Here is a 15,705-nt window from a genome sequence, read left to right on the forward strand (position 1 = left end):
GGGCTATTGTAGGCTTAATCTAACCACAATTAGTGGTTTCAAGTTATCACAATGAAACCATTGTGATTTTCAATGACAGCAAATAATAATCAAAAGGAATTCAAAAAATATTTGTATGCAATTGCCAGATCTTCAATAAAAACAGTTAGTGCTATAAAAGTGGATTCAACAATATTCATCCACCTTAGGAAAAAAGTGAACACAACCAGCAATAAAATGATTGGCATAAATTGAGATAGAAAGGGATGACATCTTAAAAACAAGCTAAAAAACAAATCTCATAAAATAATTGCTTTTTTGTCGGCAGTGAGTTATAGAAAGAAATGCAGTTTTCAAATAAAAAAGAGAATACAACGTATGCCTTTCAAATCAATATTGAATCAGGAAGAAATCACAATCATTTGATGAATCATCATCAAAATGCTTTAAAAGAGAGCCTTGCTCATTATTTTCATTCAAGTTTACACGTTTGCAAAAACGTGTGCTACTTCTTCAGTCTGAAATTAAATTATAAAGGTAGGATTGTATATGTTCTCCAATCCAACCCTTTATAACCTTTCATTTCATTATAATGCCCTCCATTAAGACTATGGTGTTATTTAATTTTAAACTATTTCTATAACAACCTAGGTTCCCAAAGGTTTCCAAAATGACCTAATTGTCCCACTTCCCAGTCCCAGAGTGAAAGGGACAGGCTGGGAGATGTTTAGTTAAGGAAATGGAGAGTTAATTTCAGGGCCAGACAGTGAGATGCTGCGTAAAAGGTTAGGGAGCTAAGCGAAGGGCAGATTATAAATTAAGGATGATGAGTAGGTTAAAGGACAGCCTGTGAGGTGTTTCAGAAGCAGACAGTGGGTGGTTGAGGAGGTCAGATGACGGTATCTTCGGCCTCAGGTCTTCCATATCTTCTGGAAGGAACCTTGGCGAAGAGTGGGCTTATATTCCAAAAAAGCCCTGGAAGAAGAACACAGCCAACAAGTTATTTATTGTGTCAATTGCTCTAAGAACAGATGTGTTAGTGAATCCAAAAGTTTTAGTTGGCCAGTGATCAACAAGGGATCCGGTTCCCCCTCCAGCTCTGGCTCTTCCTCCTTCAAGATGCCGAAATTCATCCACCATTTTTCCCAGTTCCCCTCCTCTTTGGACTCTTAGGATAGACTTGCAGAATTCTGCATATAGGGTGTCAGCCATAGAATGCATAGGGTTCTATAACTGCATCAAATGTTTTGAGCCAGATCTTATTTGGGTTACTAGTTTGATGTTTCTTTTCATGGCATTAAAGGCCCTCCTTGCCTTGTCTTTAAGGTCATTCACAGCTTTATTGAAATATCCTGTGGTGTTTATGTTTATGCCGAGGTAGGTATAGTTTTTTGTTTGCCTTGGAGTAACAGTGTCTCGTGGCATGTCTATTTGGTGGAGGCTGGGTCTTTTTTCAAGTATCCTTGTTTTGGTTTTACTCAGGTTCACTGTTAGGGCCCAGTTTTGAGAGAAACTGTGCTGAAGATTTAGGAGCTTCTGCACAGTGGACAGTAGAGGAGGTCAGATGACGGTGTGTTGGGGATCAGATCTTCCAGATCTTCTGCCACGGGCCATGGAGAAGAGTGGACCCATGTTCCATTTACGCCCTAGAAGAAGAACACCGCCACCAAGTTATTTTTTGAGTTGATTGATTTAAAATTGCTCAAAGCACAGATGTGTTAGTGAATCCATACGTTTTTGTTGGGGGCTGATCACCAAGATATCTGGTACCATCTCCAGCTCTGGCTCCTCCTCCTTCAAGATGCCAAGATTCGACCGCCATTTCTTCCAGTTTACCTCCTCCACCCTTAAAAATGGGAATATAAAACAACGATTTACCCAAAGAAACTATGTGGGGATGGCTCATTCCATTAACTTAGAAACCATGTAGACCAGCTATAGGTTGGGACCTAAATTGGGTTGCCACCTAGTGGACACAGAACAGAAACCATAACGAAACAGGATCACCAAGTCCGGGTTTATTCCCTCGCTTTAACCGCCTTAACTATGTCTCTCACTCACCTGTACTTGACTGCACAAAAGGTCCCAAACAAATATATGTCAGACCCAACTGTGTGTTTTGATGTTCAGACCTCTCGTCCGATGATGTTGCTGTGGTGACTCACCTGAAGCATGTCCGATTTCCGGTGGGCAAACACAGGGTCTTCATCATGCCTGATTGCAGCCTGTCCCTCAGGCAATGGGGCAGTGCTCTCTCCAGGTCCAGGATGGTCAGAGACCTCTGTGGGAACACATACAGCCGGGGTACACCTTCAACACTCGGAGCACTGGCTAGTGGTGTTAGGATCTCCTACCCTGGGCTATGATGGTCTAATGGTGGTTATTAGGTTTGACCCCCTGCCGAATGCTTCTGGTTTTTCAGGCAACCTGTAGGTATCCATCAGGTAAGTTGCCCTAACCTTGCCCCTACCTGCTCCTTAATAAAAATTTATCTGGATTCACTGTAAGACACTTACAGTGAATCCAGAAAAAAAAAAGCAACTGCGAAGTCGTTCAGTTAGTTCACTTAGGTTGTGATTTTAACATCCTGTTGTTCAACCACAACCATTAACCATCAACACCATCTAGGTGATTATATATATTTTATATATACTATATATTGTGTATATATACTGTATATACATATTTAGCAATTGCTCTTCCTTTTAGGTGACCATTCAGAATGAAGATTTATTTTCACTCAACAAAGACTCTTGACAACCCACGTGGTGATTCCAGGGTTCACAGAGAAACAAACGTGACCTTTCTGCCAATGAGACCTTTTCCTCCCACCGAGACCTGCTTGGGGGACCGGTCCTACCTGCAGTCTCCAGATGCTCTCGCTCTCCCGGGACACCCTCTCCACGGTGTCACTCATCAGGGCGATGAGCATGTTGAGCAGCAGGATGTAGGTGAGCACGATGTAGCTGATGAGCAGGATGTAGAACACCTCGATGTACTGCACGTGGTCCGTGAACTCCAGGTCTCCCATGCCGATGGTGAACTTGAACAGCTCCAGGGCCGTGAAGCGGATGTTGTTGTACGTCGGTTTTCGGCACTCGAACGCCCGGGAACGGCTCTGCGCGTGATCGGGGGGGTTCTCCTCTATGAGGGCCACCACCGCTGTTGAGACAATGAGGTATTTATTTTCTTTGACAAGATGCTTTTTTCCCGTTTAATGTCATTAACTGTGCTTAATATGTGAGTGTACAGTGACATTTAAGTCAAATGTTCTTACCGGCAGAAAATCCAAAGAGAAACACCACATAGACAAATAGAAAGCAAATGATATCGCTTAATATGATCTGCAAAGAATTAATAAGATGGTAATTAAAACCAGGTTAAGGTTATTTGTCCAACTCTTCATCATAGTTATAGCCTAGATCAGTGGTTTTCAAACTGTGAGGCGCGCCTCCCCTGGGGGGCGCCAGAGTTCTTCAGGGGGGCGCGACGTGAGAAAAAAATAAACCAGAAAAAGTAACAGAAAAAACTCAAAGACGAAGACGTGATGTGTTCGAAATCGTTCCCTATTCACTCACTCACTATTCCCTATATAGTGTTTTTGCGTCAGTAAATGCGCCGGGTATTTGTGTGACGCAGACAGTTGCGCCCACATCATGTAAACAAACAAACCTGGCACCCACGAGGAAAGCTGGATTGGAGCTTGTATTGATGTTGAATTGACGTTGATCAAGGTTTTTTTAATTAATTTTGAATGTTACATTTTCTATGTTAAATCCCAAATAAATTGTTGACATTTCTAAACGAAAGCCGGAGACTCCATCATTAAATGTATTCGTTTTCGTTATTATTCTTCTTCTCCGGAAAAACACGACTGCATTACATTGTGGTATACGGAAGTACCATGTAGGGAACACCGTATGTTCACTCAAATTTTTGGTATTTTAAGTCCACTTTATAGTGCGTGAAATTTACCGCTGAGAATTCGAACACCACTACAAAATGGCGAGCACCCTATATAGTGCACTATATCCGTGATAGGGAACGATTTCGAACACAGCTACGCAAACTCATTGCTCGCACTAAAGTTGAGGTGAGCTAAAAGGAGGCTAAACTGGCAGTTTACAGATTAAGATGTTCAAATGTATTTCAAAAACATGCTTAGATAAAGATGTTAAAATGTGTTAAGAAATTAATTTAAAAACACACAAAGATGTTTAGAATGTGTCAAAGATATGTTTAAAATGTTTTAAAAATATATGATCAGAGATGTTTAAAATGTGTAAAATAATTAAAAGATCTTTCAAAACACAGGGATTAAGAAAAAAAAATTTGGGGGGGGGGGCTCAGCTGAAATTTGTTCTCTGAGGGGGGGCTCACTCTCTCATACTTTGAAAACCCCAGGCCTAGATGAAAGAACATATCTTAACTCTGATAGCATAGAGATAATCCTCCCTCTAAACATTCATGTTCCGAATCTAGTAGCATGTTGCGGCAGTCAGTATTTCTGAAACCAATGTGGCGCTGGAGTGACCTCCCAGTGTGCAATAAAGCAGAGACCTAAAGCGAGAAGGGTGTGAGGGTGGCTGGGATACTTGGTACAGGCTATTGTGGAAATAGTTGGATTTTACACTGCTCTAATCAGCATCTGAAGATCTATTCATGTGTATTTGTATTTGGGATGATTTGCAATCATATATTTCATATTTACCTCAAAAGCACTTTCCCATCGAGGTCCACAGTGGCAATACGTTTGCAACACCTCACCCTCCAGCCAAAGGGATCAGCCCAACCGGTGTGTCTAATGTTTTTTAACCCCGACATCAGAATCAATTCAACTCACCCGTTGTATCATCACGTTGTACATGCCCATGCGCTTGGAGCCCCGAGTGAAGTAGAGGAGGTTGATCCAGGCCAGGGCCAGAGAGAGTACCAAGGGGCCTACATACGCCCTCCACCCGAACGCGTACAAGACGGTGCAGACCAGGAGAAGTGAGGCCTGCAGGAAGCTATCGGAGACAATCCAGCAGAACAGGAATGTGACTTTGACTGGATTATCTCCCAGATCCTAACCCAACCTTTAGAGCCCAACTCTCACTCTTGAGTTCCCTATGCTTGTCTGCCTCAATGTCGGCCTAACTCGAAAAATGGCTTAGAGGACAACATGAGTCGCAATGTACAACTAGCCTAAACCTAACCAAACCCTAAGTCTTACCACTTACCCAACATGCACTCTTTCGACACAACTCTTTCAACAGTTAACCACTTACTCTAAACTTGTACTCGAACCATTGCACCATAACCATCTGAAAGCCTAAGCCTCTCTGCAGGAATCACACAGAGGTCTGCATCAATCTCAAACTACCTTATCAACCATATGACTGGTAATGGATAATCATTTACCACAATGTAACATCATGTTACTTTCACATGCTACATTGTGAGCATTTCATTCTTGGATACTCACAAGGATATTTCATTGAATCCATCGATGTACATGGATTTGATGCGGGGAGGTTTCCTCTTAAAATCCACTATCTGTGGGTGGGGTGAATAAGTTTGAGAGTTGGCGTAACTTTTTTTCTAGAATTCAGTCCTGCAGAATACTGAACCAAGCTGTGTGAATACTCTTCTCACCGCTTTGATGAAGAAGTAGACCGCCCCCAGGACACTGACCAGCTCCCCGATACAGCGAAAGCAGTCCAGAGGGGTGTTCTCCACGAGGAACGGAGGCTGCAAGCGAACAGGTGAGGGAGCTTCACTACAGTTCCTCTGGACTTTAGAAAGTACTTTGTGGATCAGAGGTTCTACCTTTGATCCAAAGGATTGCTGTTCTCTAAATCCTTTAGATACTCTGCCTTTTTAAGGAACTAGATCATGCAGCTCTTGGGTTTTTCTGCAGCTACGCCAATACTTTGATTGGATTGCTCTGATTATTCTCAAGCTCACTTGTCAAGGCACTTTGCATGAAAGACAAACCAAATGTAAACGTTATGTTAAGATTAACATGGGTAATGTTGTCTGTCTCACCTGCCCTTCCTTCCTGTAGAAGGCGACAGTGGTGAAGATGCCCAGGTATACCAGATATACCAGGAAGTTGACCAGGAAGAACTTTTGGGCAAACCTGTCCCACTTCTCCTCCAGCAGGCTGTGTAGAGGCTCCACCTGCAGCATCTCCTGACGGTTCTGAGTTCATAGGTTGATGTTCAGTCAGCAAAAACACTAGAAACATATTGCCCTATAGCTACAATCCACTTTCACATGATCCTGAATGTATTTCAGGATAAGGCATTTTGACAAAAAAAGCATTTTGAAGGAAGGTGAAGTACACAAAAAGGCATGCAAAAGTCAAGCATATTGAAGCCCTTGCATCTTTGATATGTATGATCACAAAAAGTAGACAGACCACTAACTAAGTACAAAGATAAATCCTCTGGATAACCGCCACACCAGCGGAGTTTGTTCTGTTAATAGAAAGGAGGGACTCCTCTCACAGAACCTATTCAATGGATCACTACCACCATCCTGCCAAGTATTTAGAACGGATAGGGGAACACCTCAACACCTTCCCTCCGTACCTGGATGGCATTCCCGAAGACAATGATCTCCAGGACTGAGTTTTCCTCGCTGGTGTCGATGGAGGTCATGTCGTACAGCGAGGAGTGGATGGGCCCGTAGACCCAATCAGTGAACTTCCGGGACAGCCCCTTGGTCTCTTCGTCTGTGAACTCCCGCTGCACCAAATGCCTGAACAGCTGCATAGCAAAGAACAACAGAAGCATGAGTGGCATTAGATGTGACAAGGCTGAATCATACTCGGCCCCACACAAGACCAGTCCTTCAACTCTTCGATGTAGCCAGTGGAGGTTTAATGTCTCACAAAGAAAGACGAAGAATGTCGGGAGAACTGAACAACAGGTGGAGCTATGAGATGTTCAAGATAGGAATTGAATATAAATCCTAATTCTATCTCTTACCCTAAAACTATCTCTAACCCTGAACCCAACACAATCTCTATACTAATACCAAACCATTCAATCAAAAAGCAGAACCTGAAATGTAACCAAAATAACCCTGGCACTATCTCTAATCCTAACCATAACCCTAACTTTAACCAGATCTCCAACCCTAATTCTATCTTTCACCCTTATCTTACACTCAGCCTATTCCATGTGCCCCTAACCGTCTGTGAAGAACCAACCGTACCCCTATCTTCCCCAGCTTGGCGGCCAGCTTCAGCGGCGTCAGGCCATGTTTGTTCTCGATGGCCTCCAGGGAGACTTCTCCTTTCAGGGCCAGCCTGGTGTCCCGGATGAGCACCTCGTGGTACATCCGCACGATGAACTCTGTGTTCTCTACGGTGTTGTCGGCGATGACCACCAGGGCGTGAAGGACCGTGTTGCCGAGGGAATCGTGGTCACGGCTGTCAGCACACCTGTACTGGTTCTCCATGAGGAAGGAGACCACATCTAATTGGTTGGTGCAGGCGGCCAATGAGAGGGGGAGCTCACCTGTTTGAAACACATTTTAGAGTCAGTCATTTAGAAGATATGTCTTTTGAAATAGACTTTCAAGTAAGGCCAAGGACCCTCTAAATATACTTTAGCCTTGGTTGGAATTGTAGAAACTACAGAAAATTCCAGGAGTTTCACAACTACGTTTCTAGAGAAACTGCAGAGTATCTAAAATAATCCGAGAGGAAAGGTTAGTGGAAACACAAATCGGAGAGTTTAAAGGCAATTTGTCTGCTGTGGGTTTGGCAAGTGTCGAAAGGCTATTCTTATTCTTCACTTTTTTTTTCACGTTCATTTTTATATCGGTGTTGAAAGAAAATGTATCAATTCCCCTATTGATAGTTACTAATTGGTTTTTCTCATTTTTCAAGTAAATATACCCAACATTTGCTGAGTGTAGCTTTAGAAATATAAATATTTGGTTGCCCTCACCAAAATAAAAGCCCCGTTTTGAATTGAGCTGGAAGAAGGCTCCATTTGCTTTGGCCTGCACATCTGCTCCTTTCTCCACCAGGAGCTTCACCTGATTGAAGCTCCGCCGCTCAATGGCCACATGCAGGGCCGTCTGGCCTGGGAGAGGAGGTGGAGGAGGAGACACAGGTTGTAAGATATTCATGTATGGATTGGAAATAACAATTGGATGTATTTCCAAGCGAAACAGGATATTTGGGGGTGACACAAGATATGTGATTTGATACATTGTGATGCATATAGGCTTGTATCGCGAACCCTATTCTGATGTCTGTTTCTCGATTGGGGTTGAGTAACTGGACCCACTGCTTTGCTGATCAGCCAGGACAGAGCTAACATTAGCATTGGAAAGTCCCCTGAATGATGCTCTTTGTGTGTATACATGCACAGTACTGTGACTTCAACACAGGCCCAGTTTGAAGCTCTTAAAAAATAGCTTTCCGCCACCTTTCTGTTCGCATTAACTTACTCAGCAGTGTGTGTGTATGTGCGTGCGTGTGGGAGGGCGTTACTTTGATCATTCTATAAGATTCATGTTCAGTTGAGAGATAATTGTGCACCCATTTCTCTAGGATAGTCATTGTACATATATACAATGAATGTTCACCTGCATTTCAGACTGAGAGCAGCTGACTTCAGCTGAATCGGCTGTTTGGGATGTTCAATGTCTGACACTGATTGAGTTGAAACCTTACATAGTTTGGGCTTTTCGTATGTTCAAAAACAACAAACAACAAACATACCACAGTGAGTCCCCAACTGTGTGAATACCTGGTTAGTATTGTTTCTTCGCTTTCCTCCAAGGGTCAAACCCACTTAAAGGTTTAGGGCCCTGGTTGGGGTCTTTAGGAGGTGACCTGAGAGTGACCTACCTTTGAAATGCTCGTCGCTGTAAGCCGCGTTGACAAACTCTTTCAGGTCTCCACTTTTCTCAGATATGTTGAGCAGGACTTGAATGGTGTCGTTTTTTCCGTCATTCAGGTTTAGAAGGGCTTTCAGAAGGGCTGTCTTACCATTGCCTTCATCTGGAGGTAAACAACATCATCATGAGTCACACATTCTACATGCTGATCCTTCATATGACATCATCTCTGAAGAGGCCCTGCGGCAGGATAGTCAAAAGGTTCTGTCCCAGATGTCAGAATAAGACCTGTACTAGAGTAAGATGCCCCTACCTGCTTCTTAAAAGCAGGTAAGGGCACAAGCCATCACTGTTAGTTGCTTTGGATGGAAGTGTCTGCTAAATGAATGCTATATAGTAAGAAAACACCGCCCAGGTTGCTAGGGAAATAACTACCAACCAAGCCCTTGCTCCCCACCTGGGAATACGGAACACAAATACAACTCCTCCATACTTGCCTATGTACTCTGGGCTGGTGAGCGTCAGATGGTGGAGCTGCAGGAAGTCCTGCAGGCCGCTTAGGGGGCCAGGGTCTCCTTTGGAAGCAGCCTCAAACACCTTATTCCGGGTAAACTTTCCACTGAACGCATGTTCCACCGCACTGAACTCCTCTCTGCCATGTGGGACAACAACAACAACACACTGTTTAGTCATTTAGCAGACGCTTTCATCCAAAGAGAGTTTTTGATCTTTTATTTACGCACGCGTCGTATTGTGAGCAGGTTACCCATCTTTCTCAAGAGGCCGACCGGCATTCAAACACAGAGCATTTTGGCTGGGATTTAAACATCCTGACCATTAGACCTAGTCCTAAGTGTTATAGCTAACACAAATGATCTTTGATCTTTCAACCAAGACTTTATAAGTGTTCGAAATATGTTCAAGGACAGCTGGTCTAAACATCATTTCATGATTTCTCATTGTTGGTCATTCCTTAGTGTGATCAGTTTTCTGGTTATTATATATTCTCTATTTTGAGCGTCGTAACACATTATTTCTCCCTCGGGTCAACGATGCAGCTACATTCACCACAAGCAGAAACTTGTTTACCATAAACGCGTAATCCTGGTTACCTGACACCTGGCAGTTCAGAGAGGATGTGATAAAATTAGACCATGTCTCTTTCACCTTAATACAATAACCCACTGCTTCTTCAGGCTGGGCTATGGCTCAATAGGTGAACACAGGTGACCAAGAACAGTTAGTTCAGGTAAACAACAGGTAGACATACCCTATGGTGACTGCCACCACGGTGGTGTCCATGGGGGAGGGGCTTTCAACCGGCTTGTCTTTCATGAGCAGCCATTCCAATCCCCTGGGACTCCTATTCTCGTCGTTCCCTGGATCCAAATCTTCCAGTTCCACAGTTTGGTCTGACCCAGGTTCAGGCCAGTCTCCGTCTATCGGTGTCTTGCTCATCGTTTCTTGGTTCTGAAGCTCAAAGTGTCTTCTTCCCTTGAAATATTGATTGACTCTGCACACCTCTGAGGCAGAGCTAGGTGTCTGCGTGGATGTGGGTGCTATGCGAAGCCAGGCAGGTGAAGAGTGATCACAGGGGAGGAGTTGTGCTGCTGTAGGTAAATGTGGGTTGCCATGGTTAGGCCACTCCCCCTCAGTCCCTACCCCACCCCAACTTCCAAACAACATATTGCTGACAACAGGGTTGTAAGACAAGTCCCCCCAGAGATGACTAGATCTCCACCAACCAAACAAGCCAGGGTAGTGGTTTGGTTTCCACTATCGGAAAAGTGTTGTTATATGTCATAACCAGGCTTACTCTGTTGAGATACACACATACACACACACATGCACACACACACGCACCTCATGGAGGATGGTGGAGTGGGTTTTGTATGAATTACTTCACAAGATAAATTCTCAGAAAAGTCATTGAAGAAACAGGTTCAATGAAGAATAAATCCTTGCTTGGTTAAGGCTATTTATCAAATATGTGTAGTCTCAGTAAGAATAAGTCTTGCTTGACTTGCCAATTGAGATGAATTAATTGTATGTGAAAGCTGAACCCAGCTTTGAAAATTAAGGTTATGATTCTTTAAAGGGAGATCAGATGCATCCCCTTTTCATATTTAAGGCATTTTACGATAGAGATTAAAATAGCATATTTGCACTACGCAACAAACTGTAGACCTAAACAAAATGTATACAGTAAAAAATACCATTACCATTAGATGCAAAGAATGCAGTACAATAAAGTATATATAATATAAATAATCTAATGAGTAATTAGACCCGAAGCCATTGTGAGAAAATTACTTCCCTGTGTCTGTTTCCTCCTATCAGAGTTGGCAGTTGGTCCATTACTCAAAGCATTGATGACCGTGGGGTAAAGTATTCGGTTACTTCTACTCAGTCTCCATGATGGTGTTGTAGCTTTGGAGGTGTTTGCCTGACCGCAGCACCACCAACAGTTTAGTTTTGGGTAATGGAGTTGGCTCTCTTATAATCCCCCTGGCTCTGCACAAGCAGCTCCTAGAGCAGTGGTCCAAAGACATCCCATGATCCGATCCGGAATTCAAGGCAAACCAACTTAAGGTTTTAGATATGGAATATGGAACAATGTCACACGTGTAAAAAACACGTTGTTTAACACGGTGTTGAATTGGAGAAAGGACTTGCAGGACGTGGGATAAGTAATCGTTATAAATAGTATGATTAATAATAGAAATCAGGAGCAACTTTCTCTCTCAGTGTAACAGGTTGTCAGTAATGCATTCAAGTCCATCAACTACTTTACTCAAAACAAGACATCCTCTCTTCAGTTAATCTAAATCAGGGGTCGGCAACCTTTTCTTTGCAAAGGGCCATTTTTGGTTAGAAATGGGGTGTGGATAGCTGTATGGGGCCGCATATTTGTTGTAATAGGCTATTTAGCTACTTTAGCTATTTTATAGCCTGTATAGGCATATACAACCATTTGATTTATGCAATGAATACATGCAATTGCAATAAAACATTGGCTACAAAACAAGCATTTGAGTGGATGTTACATCTAACAAGAAATGAGAGGGGAATGCAGGAAAAGTCAACTATCAGGTTTTGATGTTAAAATTGAGTAGGCCTAGCTCTTCGGTTTCAGTCCATGATTGTGCAAATGAAATGAATATCATAGTAAATATCAGCCTAACCCTTCTTTAAAATAACACTGGTAAACATTTTATACAATTCAACTGTGACAATTGAAAGTTACCTTGTTGCATTGATTCCCAGCAACACTAGGGGCCTGCATGAGCAAAAAAAAAATATTGGCTCAGGGTTACAACTTGCTATAATGAAAGAGATAATCAAACACCCCCCACCTTTCTCATTCAGTTTCATGCGATTTTTTTTTTCTGAATTTCATTGCAGAGCTTCTGAATATCAGGGCTGTATGATGTTTGCAGCTTATATATGTTTTGCCTTCTTTGGATCCATAGCTAGGCGATTTTAGCGAGCTACCCGCTCAGAAAATAGGCGCCAGGATAGTCTCTCGATGCACATTTCATGCTGAAAAAACATTTTTCATTGCCAAAGGGCCGCATGTGGCCAGCGCGGGTTGCCGACCCGTGATCTAGATGATCTCACTGTAACCTATTATGTTGTATAGTTTGCTGCTCTCTAGTGTGTAATGTTTTGTTACTTCCCGTCCTTCTTAACAAGTTTAAGACTCCGAGTTATTAAAGCCGTATCAGCAATGTTTGCTCTCCCCTCTTTGTTTTGACTCAATTGTGTATTGATTGAGTCATGGTTCTGATATTCACTTCCCTGTGGCCACAATTAAGTCAAAACAAAGTCGCAAATATAATCTATTCGGATAACATGAATTACAAAGGAGTTGAACAGAAACATTTAAAGTGGAGATTTAATGTGTTTTATTTTTTCTTAAGTAGGATTCAATAATTTCAAAATACATTAGATTAAAACCACAATGATGCCACTGCAACAGGGTAACCCAAAATGAACAGTGGAAAAAATATGACATTTCAATATTTTGGATAATTTATATTAACATGTCAATGTGGCGTTATGTGATTTTGAGCAATCGCCACATTGTCCATTAGAAATTTGAAGGCGAATATGAAAATGTATTTAATGGTCTTTTGATACATATTTTGAAAATAGACGAAGGAAGAAAATGTAGTCTGAATTTGGGTTGTTTTGTAATAGTATGTTTTGCAATAGTAAAAAATATATAGATCTGGAAAAAGAAATACATTTCTCCTCGGAGTACGTTCACGTGAACATTTAAGTTGTTCTATTTTTTTCTAAATTCAACAGTGCCCGTGGTTCCTATCAAACAGACATTCTCCTCGTGGTGATGTATAGGACTTTTACAGAGCATAGCACGTAGCAAGAAAACCTTAAGGATGGACCTACAGAGGATTAGCAAGTAGCAACAAGGAAAAATTTCTAAGTTGGTACGTTTAAGTCAACACTTGATATACAATCTGACAAAAGCCGTCTGAAAAAAATACATCCATTTCAGTCTCATCCATTGGATCTTTCAGCACAAAAGAAAACATTTAAAAAAGTCCAGCTCGAGCAACAGAATTGACAGATTGCTATGGTTGGCTGTTTTAACCTTCTATCGAAGGGAATGAAGGCCTCTGCCTGGGTCTCAGCGAGGTGTATGTGCCTGCGGTGGCCGCCTAGCTTCCTCCGGACGGGAAAAGAGGATTTGCTACATGGCCAAATATCATGTTTCTTCTGGGCTGCCATATGTAAATGTGTACAACAATCATAAAAATCATATATGCAAAAAGAAAAAAAGACATTCAGGGATAAACATTAAAAACCCAACGGAGGAACAGGAGACGACAGTGACGTTAAAAAATGTAGCCTTTTCTCAAAATTCAAAGCAGGCCATGATGGCGTCACGGTCCAGTTTGAAGGTGAGGAATGCCCTGGAGGAGAGCAGGACCTCACAGTCTCTGGTGTAACCAACACCACCACCACCAGGAGACTCTACCTTCCCGAAGCTCTCAGACAGTTTCCGGGGCTGGAGCTTCCTCTCCTCCTTGGCGACGGCGGCGGTCAGCTGGTGGTTCGCCACCCCGGCGTTTGTGGCCTCCTGGACGCCTTTCCTCCCACTTCCCTTCAGATTGGGGCTCTTGGCTTTCAGGACATCGCTCGGATCATGCGCGCTCAGCTGTCCCACCGACCTCTGTCCCTTGTGCCGCCCTCCCCAGCCCTCCCCGGGAGACGCCTCGGCGCCCGGGACCCACTTCTTTGAGCGGGAGTTGTCCAGAGCTTTGCCCAAGTCCTCATCACAGTCTGTGGACTCTTCTTTCAGCCTGACGAGACGCTCCCGGAGCGGACGGATGAAAGGGATGACCATGAAGAACCGGTTGGGGGCCAGGCCCAGCTTAGACTTTGGGGTCATGTCGTTCCTGTGACATGGTAGCTTCTCGATGGCAAACCACTCGATGTTGCGTATCTCCTTCCGGGTTTTAGGGTTGAACTTGGTGTCTTTCGACACACCGGTGATGATGTACAGACGTGCCAACTGGTCAGTGATCTTCTGCTCGATGTACCGGTCCTTGCAGATGCGATCCTTTATGTCAAACCCCGTCTCTTCCATCACCTCACGGACTGCACAGTCGTGAGGAGCCTCGTCCTCGTTGACCTTTCCCTTCGGGAAGCCCCAGCCGGACTTGGCCAAATAGCCCTGAACAAGCAATACGTTGTCCTGGGATTCGTCTAAAATAATGGCACCGTACGTAGGGACACCCATCTTGTATTCCTTCCATTGTTCTATAACTTTCTGCACGTCCTCTCCTTTGGGCAGGAGAAACGGACAATGATGGAAGACGGCTTTGGCGAAGTCCCTGATCCCGCACTGGGGCAGTCCAGGTGTGTTCTGCATACAGAAGTCCAGGTAGAACCAGTGAGCCAGCTCGATCTGAAAGCACACCCGGATTGCATTGTCCCTCTCCTCACTTGGTATGTGGAGGATAAACCGACTGCAAAGGTCGTCCAATAGACTGGAGGGAATGTCTACCCTCTTCGTATCCATGTAGTTTAAAAACATCCCCTAGTTTAGTTCTTATTAAAGATGGATGATCATGCGGTATACCAACTCTACGATTAGGGCAAGGGGTCCTATTGTTGTCCTCGTATTTTTTCCTTGGACTTTTTTACCTTGCGTAAAGTGAAACTAATTTCAGAAGTCAACCTTGAGCACAACAGTAAAGGGCAGTGTACGTGGTATAATCCATCGTGTGTTTATGGTGCAGTATCAAGCCACGACAAGTTTAAAAAGAGCACTTTTCGCGGTTCTACACGCAAATAAAGCGAATACTTGGCATGAAATAAATAGCAATAGCTGATTCGGATATGTGCAAATGTGTTATACAACCCAAAGGCAAACTTAACTTTTGAATAACAGTGGGATATAACCTTTTCCGAGCAAGCTGCGAAACCGGAATTAAAATTGATCACAAACACAAAGAAGTAAAACACGGACATCCGGTCGGACCGTTTCACAATAAGAGCGTATTTACTTCCATCTGTATTTGTACAAACGCAGGCGCTATTTAATCCTGAAGGCGAATCAGTTTATTCCCGATGTTCTAACTAATGTCGTGGATTTTTAAATGTATTTATACATTTTAGCCCTGACCTCTAAGATTACTCGTATTCTAAGGTTGCGTGTTTTACAATACCTCCAATTTCGGATATTTTGATAATGCAATGGTTATTTTCAAAAGACCTAGCAACGTGACTATATATATATATATATATATATATATATATATATATATATATAAAAACGGTTCCAAAATATTACAAATATAACAGCGATAGATGGCGCTATATTGCTGGTGAAAATCATAACAAATG

The 15,705-nt window shown here is 42.9% G+C and overlaps 2 protein-coding genes across 2 annotated transcripts; both read right to left on the minus strand.

The window, feature by feature from the left end:
- Positions 1 to 230: 230 nt before the first annotated feature.
- On the minus strand, positions 231 to 10,284 carry LOC307073042 (transient receptor potential cation channel subfamily V member 1-like; the record flags this gene model as incomplete). The annotated part of the gene is made up of 15 exons (XM_079732715.1): positions 231 to 1,625; positions 1,713 to 1,825; positions 2,145 to 2,260; positions 2,840 to 3,141; positions 3,257 to 3,323; positions 4,823 to 4,988; positions 5,447 to 5,517; positions 5,617 to 5,712; positions 6,010 to 6,165; positions 6,558 to 6,734; positions 7,186 to 7,490; positions 7,926 to 8,063; positions 8,837 to 8,989; positions 9,324 to 9,478; positions 10,097 to 10,284. 15 exons carry the CDS (start codon positions 10,282 to 10,284, stop codon positions 1,540 to 1,542), a joined length of 2,289 nt encoding a protein of 762 aa, XP_079588841.1. The 3' UTR covers positions 231 to 1,539.
- Positions 10,285 to 12,738: 2,454 nt separating this feature from the next.
- Positions 12,739 to 15,291, minus strand: dcp2 (decapping mRNA 2). The gene has a single exon (XM_079731568.1). It carries the CDS (start codon positions 14,891 to 14,893, stop codon positions 13,709 to 13,711), a length of 1,185 nt encoding a protein of 394 aa, XP_079587694.1. The 5' UTR covers positions 14,894 to 15,291; the 3' UTR covers positions 12,739 to 13,708.
- Positions 15,292 to 15,705: the final 414 nt, after the last annotated feature.

This window comes from Pollachius pollachius, assembly GCF_949987615.1.
Source record: "Pollachius pollachius genome assembly, chromosome: 3".
Taxonomy (NCBI): Eukaryota; Metazoa; Chordata; class Actinopteri; order Gadiformes; family Gadidae; genus Pollachius; species Pollachius pollachius.

Bases quoted from the DNA above. Each gene is read 5' to 3' on its own strand.
- dcp2 (XM_079731568.1), bottom strand. From the start codon at position 14,893: ATGTTTTTAAACTACATGGATACGAAGAGGGTAGACATTCCCTCCAGT.